The following is a 12,105-nucleotide window of genomic DNA, read 5'->3' as shown; positions in this document are numbered from 1 at the left end:
TACGAGGGGTGAAGTATGATGTGAGGGCCATTTCGGGTTGAGTCCAGTTGCATGCATGCGTGGTCCAGCGGTTTTCCTGATTCGGAAATATGTATCGGAAAGTAGCACTCCGAATATCCTCATTCAGACACAAATTTCGATATCAAGTCCTGTGACGGAAGATAGTCCTGAACAGAGTATCACGTCAGCGGGCTTTAACTCTCCCATAGAAGTTGGATACTAAGATATATAAAGCACGATCAAAAACCCTCATCGAGCTTCAACTTGCTCAACTTAACACCACGTTTAGTATCCAATGAAAAGACTAGCAATGAAGGTAAGTCGCCCATAATTCTGTCGAGTATGCCACCTAAGTTCAAGAAACAGATAGCAATCCCAGTTACCATCTCACTATCCCTTGCTGGTGTCTTTGCTCAGCAGGTCTTGGTTGAAGAGTGGCTAAGTGGAGATTGCAATGGACGACCTTTCATCACTGCCAACGTCTACGGAGGTGCCGATGGAACCTCATGTGTCAACGTCGAGCAATTCCCAGCAACCAACATCAGAGTTAGTCTTGTAAAGCCTTGTAATAAGGGAAAAATCCCCGTCATCAAGGTTTCCAGCGTTGAATGCGCGCAGTTTGAAACTGAAATAGTTCTGAGTGCAGATGGGTCCTGCAATTCTGTAGACTTTACACCTTGGGCTTATGAGATCTCGTGTAACTAGTTACACATACCTTAGGTACTCGTTGAGGAAAGTGCACGATGACCTAGAGGATAATCGCCATTTACTTTACAGCTTTCGAGCTGATCATGCCTAAGTTAGATATGATTCAGGTCGGCTACTTAACTCCGCCATTAATAACACATTCTTTAATTTGAGCTCATTCAATCTTACTTCTACTACCATGCAATACCTGATAGTGTTGACAGCAGGTTTGCAAGAGACCAATGGAAAAGCCTTGGTAACATGCTTAGCTGCTAGTGATATGGCCAATGCTCTCAAAGCTGACAAGGTCATATAACTATATCACAAGTAATAGCTGCTTCACCAAGGTTGATAACATCGTATTGAGTCTATATTACTCCGTTGTCTAAAATACGAGCTCCATTGTTGGATTGGCCGGACAAATCTGTCAACAAAACTCCGCATGAGGCGGGGGCAATCCCGCATCGGAGTAATGGCTTGAAAATACGAGCGACGCATCCCCATTGGCTCGCCCTTATCAACAACATTGAGAAATCAATTGCTTTCAGCGGATATCAGTCAGCCACCTAATGATCTACGCAGTATCTGTAAGTAGGTTGTGAGGCTCACCTTTCCAAAGAGTGCAAGCAAGCGGGTATGCTTTGCAATCAATCTGCATTATCAACTCATCTACCACCTCTCATCACACCAACAGCCCAGTGTGAACATGTCACAGTATTATAAATACCAAGCTTGGGCTTGTATTCGATTCACCTAGAATTCATTCATTCGAACAACTCGACTCGTCTTGCCCCTTCCTGATCGGAGTTATATGTCACAGCATCCTATTCATCATGAGTCTTCCCACTTTGAACAAATACCACAAAAAGCCCTATCAGGCAATTGACCCTGCTCTCCCTGCCCTCCAACAGACAGGTAGAACAGTCATTGTCACCGGAGGCAATAGTGGCATCGGATTCGCTATCGCTCGCAGCTTTGTCAAAGCGAATGCTGCCTGTGTCATTATCCTTGGACGTCGCAAAGATGTAGTTGCATCTGCAGCTGCCAAACTACAAGAAGAGGGCTGCCAGTTTGGCAGTGGTACGAATGTACAAGGCCGCACTTGTGATATTTCTGACTTGAAATCTACCGAACACCTCTGGAGGGCACTTGAATCAGAGGGAACTTTTGTCGATGTCCTAGTCTTGAGCGCTGCAAGCTATGGCGCTACCGAGAAAATTCTTGATGGAGGTCTGTCCAAGGTCTGGGGTGAATTTGAGTCCAATGTTCGAAGCACTCTCGATATGACAGAGCGGTTTTACAAGCAAAAGGCGGCAGACCGAGGCCAAACCAAGGCAAGATAGCTTCACCTTCATTCCAAGCTCTCCTATGCTCACAATAGGCAGTTTCTGGTCAATATTTCAACCTGTGCGACTTACATGTGGTCAACAATGGGTGCTGACCGCCCAACGTACGGGCTGACCAAAAATGCGAGCACTCTCCTCCTGCAGCAGATCGCACAGGATACCAAGCGCACTGATATGCAGATTGTCAGTTTCCATCCAGGTGGCATTTTGACCGACTCTGCGAAGAGGGTTGGTGGCGATAGCCTGAAGGGCCTTGTCTTTGACGATGGTAAGTACTCCCAGGACTCCTGAACCAAGCGTTCAACTAACAAAGGTTCGATAGAAAACCTTCCAGGCCATTTCTCCGTCTGGGCAGCAACGCCTGAAGCCAGCTTTCTTCATGGCCGCTTCGTCTGGGCTAATTGGGATGTTGATGAATTGAAGACTGGCCCAGTGCGTGAGCAGATTGATACTGATGAGCACTTTCTCAAGGTTGGCGTGGAGGGATTATCTGAGAAGATGGGGGGTATGATTATGACTTAGTTCTGCAATTGGTATCACATCTCAAATATGCTACCTATCATGGTCGCCTCTCCCTGTCATTTGTTTTCAGATGTACGATATTCTCAATATAGTCAGAGTGAATCACTGTGGGCTTCTTAAACCAAAATGCCACTCACTTGCGGCCTTACTGTTAGCACGCGCCGGGGACAGATGCACTGGTTTACGGTTATAGTAAGTTACTAGATTACGAAATTCTCTTCGGGAGGAGGTACCATATCTAATTCGGCAGTAGGGTCTCATCAAGATTGGACTTTCCAGGTGTTCTTTCCCACTTCAGATTTTCACATGTATATAGTCTCTACTGCAAAAGTGATCAATAAACTTCGATGATGCGCAGCTCTCTAACACTACTAAAATAGGTATTGCATAGCTATGCCGATAGCGTAGCAGGTCTGTGCGAAGATGATGCAAAGTAGCATGACCGTGGTCCCTGAATTAATGTCCTTATGGGGCGCAAAAGTAGTTCTTGGAGTCATTCGCGTCTCCCCTACCCTTGTATCTTGCCACTTCAGGATAATGACATATCTTTCGTGAGAACTGGGTCAGTGCGTCTGGCTTCGTATGTGCGTCCAGGGTATGGGGAGGCTTGTCGTCTTCAACCCAAGCCAGCAGTGCACCAAACGGATCTGTTGGTACAGCACCAGCGTTTTCACCAAAACCACAATGATCAACTCCGGGAGCAAGAAACAGGCGAAGAAAGTTGCCCAGACCCCCACCTTTTCCCTTTGACTGAAATTTCTTCTGCACCTCTTTGAAGTATCGGACACTATCCTGAGGATAGATCAACTGATCACTTAGACCGTGCCAGATAATCATCTTTCCGCCCGCCTTTTTGAATGGGTGAAGATTGGGATCTGATGAATCCATGATGTGACCAAACCTATCTCGGGACACTGAAAACAGCTTTTCGAACCCATCGATATTGAGATGCGATGTGTCGAATCTCGGGTCTGCCTTGACGAAGTTGCGCACCCATGTATCAGCAACAAAGAACGGCGCACCAGTAATTGTGCCATTCACGGTCTTGGTAGCAGCCAATGCAGCAAGCGACGCACCCTTGGGCATTCCGTACCACAGAGTGTTGCCTCTTGAGCCAGTTGGTCCTCTCCATATCTTGCCAACTATTGAGGCAGCGAGTTGGCTGATCACTGTGCTCTCATTCCCGCATTCAATCTTGTGGCCGACAAGGGTGAAAGGGTTGAACTCGCAGGCAAACGGCTCTGTAATAACACCATCTGCGACGCCGTCCGTTCCATCGCACGATTTTATGGCTGCTGATACAAAAGCATCTAGCTCACAAGTCGACGGATAATAGTTCGCGTCTCTCATCACAACTTGAGGCCAAAGTTCTGCGATGACATACTCCGACCAGTAGATGGCGGGGGCCCCAGCAAGAATTCCATCGAAATCATCCGGATACTGCTGTGCTGCCGCCAGTCCTTGACGTCCGCCCGTAGAACAGCCATTGAAATAAGCCTTTCCAGCTGGGACCTCGTAGAAAGACGCTGTAACTGCCTTGCCAACAACTGCCATATCGTGGACAGATTGCGAAGCAAAGTTCCTTAGAAGACCATAATTGACAGTGCCATCAGGCTTCAAGGCCCAATCAGACGGATCGACTGGATTCCCACTGAGACCAGCATTGGTGGAAGAGACAGCGTAGCCTTGAGATGCAGGGAGAGCAAGATCAAATTGACCAAGCCCAGCTGCCCAAGCACCGCCTCCAACAGCGAGATAACGGGAGTTCCAATTGTCAAGAGGTAGCCACGTCTGCACAAGAACGGCATCGTCTTCATTCCCATGAGACAGGGTTACATTTACTTCACAGATGTTTAGATGTGTGACATTTTGAAGTAGCGTTGGGGGAAGTGCAGGAACGGAGTGACCACGATAGATTCGACTTTCGAGGGATCTGATTATAGCACCTGGCACGATCGGGGGAGTTATGTCGGTGCACGATCCAACTGATTTGATTGTAGCAGGTCGAGCGAGGGCACCAAGGCCAACAAGGGTGAAAGAGATAAAAAGATTCATTTAGAACTAAGTATTCAAGCCGCTCGGTGGCGATACTGATTTACTTCTTGCGAACGCACCAGATTTATAGATCCAGGCCTTGTTTCATCTCAAACCGACAAATGAGCGCCGTCGGCAGTTCTAGCAGAATGCTCCTTACTGTGGTTTCTTTATGTTTCCATACTTCAAGTACCATAAAACGAATCTGGACCAAGGTACAACATAGCTTTCGGCAGAATGAGTTATTGATTCCTCATGTTCTATGATGGCTCTTGGCACATATACGAGCAAAACACCCTCAATGGCTAAGATTAAAGCTCAGCGCAGTTCTTCAACGGAGCCTCCAGGATTTCAATGGTTGGACAGTAGATTAAAGATGGTTAGCCATCCGTTGGTCCCCGAATCTCACGTCAGATGAGTCCATGCAGAGTCTTGCGCTTTTCCGTGGCGCAAGAAGAACGAACCAATCAAAAAGGCTTGCTCGTATTCACATTCGTGGACAAACGTTGTGACTGATCTAGTCCGAAATGCGAGTAACGATAGTAAATATCACGCTCGTCTCAAGTCTCAATAATGTAGCTTAAAACACGTAGAAATAATCTCGACGGTACTGCCCATTTGCTAGCAGCCCACATCTGATTCAACAAGTATTCTTATCATGTCTGTCACGACAAGTCTTATCAAAGCAGCTGTTGTTCAAGCTGAACCAGTCTGGTTTGACTTACCTGGTACTGTTACAAAAACATGCGATCTAATCAAAGATGCCGCTTCGAAGGGAGCGAAAATTATTGCCTTCCCTGAGCTTTGGTTACCAGGTTATCCTACATGGATCTGGTAGGCATCGTGTTCCGTGCAAAAATTACTAAATTGACTCTCGTTCAGGGCCCGTCCAATGGATCTTGAGATGGTCGTCAAATACACCAAGAACTCATTGAAAATCGATTCAAGTGAAATGCAAGACATCAAGTCTTGTGCAGTAGACAACAATATTGTTGTTTGTCTTGGGTTCTCTGAGCGAAGCGGAGACTCTCTCTACGTTGCTCAATGCATAATTAACAGCAACGGTGAAGTTGTGATGACAAGGCGAAAACTCAAACCTTTCCATGTCGAGAGGACTATCTTTGGTGATGGGCATGGCCCCTCACTTGACAATGTTGCTCTCACTTCTGTTGGGAGAGTTGGGCAATTATCCTGTGGAGTATGTTTAGGCCCTGTATCTAAGGGTTGTGCAAACTGACACCCTCTAGGAACATTTCAATCCCCTGATCAACTTCAATACTTTCTCCCAAGGAGAGCAGATTCATTGTGCGGCATGGCCCTGTGTGCCAGCTCACTCAGGCGGACCCGAACCATACTCCATGTCCGATGAAGGTGAGATCAATTCTATCCTCCAAGACCCATCTAATCTATGTATAGCGGTAGCAGCCATCTCTCAGGTCTACTCTATCCAAGCCCAGTGCTATACACTACACTCTACAATGGTAATCTCACAGCCGTCCATTGACATGATGGGTACAAAACAGGCACCAGTTTTTAATGTCCCTGGTGGAGGAAACGCGAGGATATTTGCACCAGACGGGCGACAATTGACAAGCGAGCTGCTAGCAACGGAAGAAGGCATGGTAGTGGCAGACTTGGATGTGAATCAAGTGACTATGCATAAAGCAATCCTTGACACCTGTGGACACAACGGGAGACCAGAGTTACTATGGTTGGGCCGGGATAATCGGGCAATGTCGGCAGTTCGAACAGAGAGAGACATTTAGAAGTGTTTATTATCTCAACGGTTTTTTCTCTAATCTTTAGTCACTCTAAGCCTAAACAAAAGGGTCATTCAGATACATTGTAGAGTATTACATGATTGTCGAAAGAGTAGTCATTCAGCTTCGGAAGGAACCTCTAACTAGATCAGCTTTATTCACCTATTTGAACCATGCCTCATCATTCTGCTTTTCGGTGTTTCCCTACCTATTGGCATGAAGTTCTATTTCTGGCCACTTATTAGCTTTTGCTCACCAATGCCGTGAGGAGAAGCAATAGTTGACTAAAACACGATTTGGAATCAAAGTCAATCTCGAATGCGTAATATATCTCACGTAAGACTTGTTCCAGCCACTTTCGGCAATTAAAGGATGTAGGTACGATGTAAAACTGGTTTTCGAAGCTCACTTATACGAGGCTGGTCTTATCATTGGTCGATCATTAACGTCATTTACTTCAAAAAGCCGATTCTCACCGTGCATTATGGATGCGGCCAAGCATCTCTCCCAACTAAGGACATCATGATCATTTGTCTCTTCTTTATTCTGGCTGCTTTCATAGCCCAGACTTTCAGCTTGCGGCCTCCTGACTTTCCACCGGGCAAAGAGCACTCCGAACACCTAAGCCATCGTACCGGGCACCTATCCCGACTCAAGCCACTGTCGTATGTAAACACTACCAGACTTCAAATTGCATACTATGAAGACGGTTCTCCAGATGCACAGGCCGTTCTCCTTCTCCACGGCTGGCCCTACGACATTCACAGCTACACAGAAGTCGCCCCAGCTCTTGTGAAGCAAGGATACCGTGTTATTGTCCCATATTTACGCGGTAACGGACCTACCACCTTTCTGGACACAGATACTTTCCGCTCCGGCCAGCAAGCAGCTCTAGGCTACGACGTCATCGAATTGCTTGATGCTCTAAACATCAAAAAGGCCATCTTTGCTGGTTACGACTGGGGTGGACGTGGTGCTTGCGTTGCAGCAGCTCTGTGGCCTGAACGCTGCGCCGGTCTGGTGTCAGTCAATAGTTACTTGATCCAAGACCTATCTAAAGCCTGGGTTCCACTCGATGCAAAGATTGAAGCGGGCTTTTGGTACTTCTACTACTTCTTAACGCCTCGTGGAAAAGGGGCTTTGGCAGAACACCCGAAAGACATAGCCAGGGTTGTTTGGGACAAGAATTCCCCTGAATGGAACTACACCGAAGAAGATCTTGATCGAGCTACTGAGACATTTGTCAATCCGGATTATGTCAGCGTTGTTACTCATGTCTACAAACATCGCCTGTTGTATGCTCCAGGTGATCCAGATTACAGCGACATCGAGAAAGCGCTTCTTGAGCAGCCTGTTATCTCAGTCCCAACTGTGACACTGGATGGTCTTGCAGACGGTAACTTTCCGCCAACGAACGGGTCTTCTTCAGCCAAGTACTTTAGTGGTCCTCGTGTACACCATCAAGTTCCTGGTGCGGGGCATAATCTTCCCCAGGAGAAACCTAATGCTTTTGTCAATGCAGTGCTTGAGGTCACGTCGCTCAAATAGTTTGGAAATGCTTTGTCGTGATTGAGGAGATGATTCATTCATCGGAATCGAACACGACGTTTTACTATATAGCCAATCCTGCATTCTTTTTCTATACTCTATTGTGTTGAAAATTCTTTTTATCGTTATCCAGATTATTTAGACTGCTGGTTGAACAGCTTTCAGTCTCTCTCTCTAACCGTACATCTCCCTTCTTTCTGTTATTTGTGGCCTCAAATCATCACCAAGAAGCTTTACTGCAATATCAATATCCAGATCTTCCAGGCATCTCGGGGTATGCCTGTCGGCATCAACCCATCCAACCATAATGATTATCGAGAGTCGACAGGTCATGAAGTACATCCCCATGATACCCCTTATCAAAGCTTGCTACTTCATTGACAGCGGCAAGCAGGTCTGAGTCGAAAAATACAACAGAATCCCCCGGTCGGTCTGCATGACAACTTTGTTTACTGGTCATCGTGAATAGAGGTATTGAGTCTCCAGCAGTTTGCAGACTTGTATAAGAAAACATATTAGAATTCTCACGGGCCGAAATGTGGGATATATCTCCTGAAGAGCTGAGTGCTTCAACCGCGCTGTGAAGGAGTTGATCTGCAGTGTCGAAATCACCCTGGAGCAGCTCGTACATGGCTAGCAGCGGGGTCATGAGAACTATCCATCGGGACGTGGTACCGATCAAGTTCTGTATGCGCTTTCGGAAATTGTGCAGTGCAATGCTGTAGAGCTGAAGAGATTGGTGCCTGTGGTGATTGGCCATCTCTATCCGTAAGTCATTCTGGCTTAAGATGAAGCCACTGTGAAAGAACGCCCCAAGGGCCAGCACGGCGTTTTGTATACACTCGTCTTGAAGGGTCTCTTGAAAGACAATCCTGGAGTAATGCTCACTGTAGCTGAACAGCACATTGCTGAGATTTGAATTTTGGTTAAAGTGCTCAAGATAGACGAGGCGGTAGGCCGATATGTGTAGAGAGAACGGAGACGTAGTTCCATGCCATGTACAGGATTCCGAATGATTTAATCCGGGACTCGGGGTCTGGTTTAGAGTTGTTGTAGGGGTTTCAGGGGCTCTAGGTGACACGGACATGTCGCTAACGGAACTCTCAGTGCCGCTTGATAAGCCATTTGAGTCGCTCGCTTCTCCGTTCGTGCCGCTGCTGTAACCGTCGCAATCGAATCTTCCCTTAGCACATCGGACACATATTGGTCTAGCCTCTGCAGTTACATTGATGAATTAGAAACCTCCTCAAGGGCCATGTATTGAATGCCCTTACCGTCACATTTGACCCTTCGGATTTTACAGGTCCCGCAGCCCGATCGGGACTTGGGTTTTCCAGTACGTTCCCAACGCCGTACGGCCCTCTTTCCTTTGGGGGGGAGTATCCTTGACGGGGCCTTGGGGCTGGAGGCTTCACTGTAGAGAGGGACGATTGGTCTCATTCTGGGGTAGATACGAAAGCCATCCAAGCTCTTCCAGAGTCAGTCGTCCACACAAATAAGGAGGGTATACTACCTCTCCTCATTTCAGAGCTGGTGACTTTTATACAAGATGCACTTCTGTAGCCTCTTCATAGACCAGAACCTAATTGAGAATAGTGTGTTTTCCTCAATGCCACCAATTCGCCAGTTGCTCAAGGTGATTGGCTGCTCGAGCAATGTCGATCCATGCTGATGGCGGAGAAATCGGGGGAGCTAGACTATATGGAGTAATCGTATTCATCAGCCAATCATCTATGACAGAGGTTTGGAATACATTGGAGGAGTGGAGTGCTTTGTCATACAGATCAACATGATTCTGACTGCTGGCTCCTGGTAGGGCTGACCTTTGCCGTTTCTCAACCTTGTCACCCTCATTTTCTGAATCACAGAACCGGGGAAAACATCCGATCTAACATTCAGCTCCGCCTCCTGTTCATCCATAAGCAAGTGCATCGCTGAGGCGCAGTTGTCGGCCGAACCATGATTCCCGCCAACGCACTCATAAACAATCTCCAATCGGGCAAACCTAAACGTTATGGCGCGCCCAAGAGCCGCAATGGCTGTGTCTCAGTAAGCTACCCCTACGATTGCGTTTAGATAGGGGATGCTCTAGTAGGTTGTACCTGAGAGTACTCTTTGCTGACATTATCAGTGTAAACGAATGCACTTGAGATGTGACGAGGCAAAACCAACATGCAGTCGATGTCATAGGTCTCGACGATCCTGCGAATACGTTCAGCTGGGACAAATTACAAGCCAGCCCCCCACGCAAGCAAAGCGTCTTTTGCCAAAGCAAGGGCCCGCGAGCCATGAAATCCTCTCAGTTTCTCCCCTTCTAATTCAGCCTACATCTTCTAGTCTAGAGTCCCATGAAGTACCCTACTTCGATCTCTTCCGTTATCAAATGGCTCATGACTTTGGATACACACCTTGCACCCTTTTCTGGAACAAGGTCATACCACGGGAAGCTATGAACGATGACTGTGTAAAGTTCTCTGTCTTGAGTGTTGGCGCGCTCATGCAATCTCTTTATCGTCTTGGCCCAAGGCCATATACTGGCCTCAAGCCTTTTTCAGACCTCTCTAGAGCATCCAGCGACCCGACTTACCGTATCGCTCTACATTATCACTCAAAGGCGATTTCTACCTTACAAGCCCGAATCAAGTCCAACTTCGCCACTGTCTCCAGGCGCAATACTCTCATAAACATGTTCATCCTGTTTCTCTTCGAACTGATGCACGGGAACACCGCAACAGCTGATCGTATGCTCACAAGCAGCGTAGAACTATTGCGACAGCAAAAAGATCAACTGGCAGAAGAAGTCAATCAAGGGTTCGAGCCGCAGCCAGAACCTATCTATACAGCAATCTCCGATGATGAGGGGCTGGATCAAGCTGAGCGAATTCTTCCCCGTTTGCAAGTCTTCTTTAGTCTTAATTCTTGCTTCTTTCCTCTACAGAGAGACTGCTGGTCGCGCTTTTCGACCCAAGCGATACCTTGCACGGTCCCTTCAGCAAAAACAGACTTCAATCAATTTGCCGCTATGTGGAATAGTTTCATCACTCGAGCTGTGATCTTCGTGGTCAAAATCTTGCAGGATCGTTCATACTGCGATACATTTCATAGAGCGTCTTTGATGGCACGCCGAGATATGATCCTCAAACAGCTTCGCCAGTGGGAAATTGTCATTGTCGAAAGACTGGACGTTGAAACAAACACGGTTGCTAAAAACACAACGAAAATATTTCACGTCGGACAAAAGGTTGTCTATATTCTCCTGAACTGCTGTCTTGATCCTATGGAGACAGCTTACGATAAGTACGATAGCGTGTTCGCCGATGTCATGGACATGATGCATTCTGTCGAGGGTACTTCCGGCCCATCAACGCGAATCGAGACTGTCTTGGACATCTACGTTCTTCCTGTCCTCAACTTTGTATCGCAAAAGTGTAGGAACAAGGCAATTCGATCGGATTCTCTGAACCTCTTCGAAAAGATGACATCTACCATGGGTGGGTGGGAGACCAGAGCCAGCTTGCTAGCTCGTCGACGGCTTATGGAGATCGAGGAAGATGGCCGCGATGAGAACGGTATCATTCCTACAGGCTCTAGATACATCTGGACCGATACATCTTGGGATAAAGATCAGTCTTATCTGATAGTCTACTTTCACGAGGCTGGGTACAGAACTCTTTGTAACAAGGTGATAGAGGACAAGATTTGTTTAGAAGAGCAGGAATAATCTCTATATAGATGTATTCTTGGGTCTTGAACACTGTGACAGAGAACTAGCTCCTCATCTACTTGTACACGATATCGAGTAGGTGCCTACTTAGAACCAGTGTAAGCATCGCTCTTCCAGATGAGATAGAGGTTCTCTTCGCCTCTGCCCGCCTTGATGTCACTGGTCATTCCATCCCAGCCCGCGGGAGGTGCGCCTTGAGGGATACTACGAGTTGTGAGCCAGATGCGTTACTTGCAGTTGAGACTTGTGGCTGAGAGCTTAAATCAGCAGAGAGAACTCAACTTAGCTAACCAATATGCACGAACCTTCACTTTGCCAATGAAACGACTACCATAGCTAGTTGATAACATTCTAGGCCTGTGATATCTCTTTGGACTTTTAACTCAGCTCTCTATGTCCCGGTCTAGACTTTGTCCTACCTCGCAATCGCTAAAAGGGTTGTAAACGCAGGGTTTCTAGGCGAGAGTTACTCTCGTCAGCTCGG

General features: G+C 47.1%; 6 protein-coding genes across 6 annotated transcripts; 5 read left to right on the top strand and 1 right to left on the bottom strand.

Annotated features, from left to right (window-relative positions):
- Positions 1-342: 342 nt before the first annotated feature.
- FPRO_06684 (uncharacterized protein) lies at positions 343-705 on the top strand (the record flags this gene model as incomplete). The annotated part of the gene is made up of 1 exon (XM_031228376.1): positions 343-705. One exon carries the CDS (start codon positions 343-345, stop codon positions 703-705), a length of 363 nt encoding a protein of 120 aa, XP_031078718.1.
- Positions 706-1,520: 815 nt separating this feature from the next.
- On the top strand, positions 1,521-2,555 carry FPRO_06685 (uncharacterized protein; the record flags this gene model as incomplete). The annotated part of the gene is made up of 3 exons (XM_031228375.1): positions 1,521-1,981; positions 2,069-2,301; positions 2,356-2,555. The coding sequence occupies 3 exons, from the start codon at positions 1,521-1,523 to the stop codon at positions 2,553-2,555; spliced, it is 894 nt and encodes a 297-aa protein (XP_031078717.1).
- Positions 2,556-3,020: 465 nt separating this feature from the next.
- FPRO_06686 (uncharacterized protein) lies at positions 3,021-4,610 on the bottom strand (the record flags this gene model as incomplete). The annotated part of the gene is made up of 1 exon (XM_031228374.1): positions 3,021-4,610. The coding sequence occupies one exon, from the start codon at positions 4,608-4,610 to the stop codon at positions 3,021-3,023; it is 1,590 nt and encodes a 529-aa protein (XP_031078716.1).
- Positions 4,611-5,247: 637 nt separating this feature from the next.
- FPRO_06687 (uncharacterized protein) lies at positions 5,248-6,355 on the top strand (the record flags this gene model as incomplete). The annotated part of the gene is made up of 4 exons (XM_031228371.1): positions 5,248-5,423; positions 5,472-5,787; positions 5,837-5,960; positions 6,006-6,355. The coding sequence occupies 4 exons, from the start codon at positions 5,248-5,250 to the stop codon at positions 6,353-6,355; spliced, it is 966 nt and encodes a 321-aa protein (XP_031078715.1).
- A 516-nt stretch (positions 6,356-6,871) lies between these two features.
- Positions 6,872-7,897, top strand: FPRO_06688 (uncharacterized protein; the record flags this gene model as incomplete). The annotated part of the gene is made up of 1 exon (XM_031228370.1): positions 6,872-7,897. The coding sequence occupies one exon, from the start codon at positions 6,872-6,874 to the stop codon at positions 7,895-7,897; it is 1,026 nt and encodes a 341-aa protein (XP_031078714.1).
- A 1,959-nt stretch (positions 7,898-9,856) lies between these two features.
- On the top strand, positions 9,857-11,618 carry FPRO_06689 (uncharacterized protein; the record flags this gene model as incomplete). Its single annotated transcript, XM_031228369.1, has 2 exons — positions 9,857-9,946; positions 10,029-11,618. The coding sequence occupies 2 exons, from the start codon at positions 9,857-9,859 to the stop codon at positions 11,616-11,618; spliced, it is 1,680 nt and encodes a 559-aa protein (XP_031078713.1).
- Between the last annotated feature and the right edge of the window lie 487 nt (positions 11,619-12,105).

The sequence above is a fragment of the Fusarium proliferatum genome (assembly GCF_900067095.1).
Source record: "Fusarium proliferatum ET1 genome assembly, contig: FPRO_scaffold003, whole genome shotgun sequence".
In the NCBI taxonomy this organism is placed as follows: domain Eukaryota; kingdom Fungi; phylum Ascomycota; class Sordariomycetes; order Hypocreales; family Nectriaceae; genus Fusarium; species Fusarium proliferatum.
The sequence above is the reverse complement of the archived record's forward strand: the minus strand, read 5'-3'. Positions and strand labels throughout refer to the sequence as shown.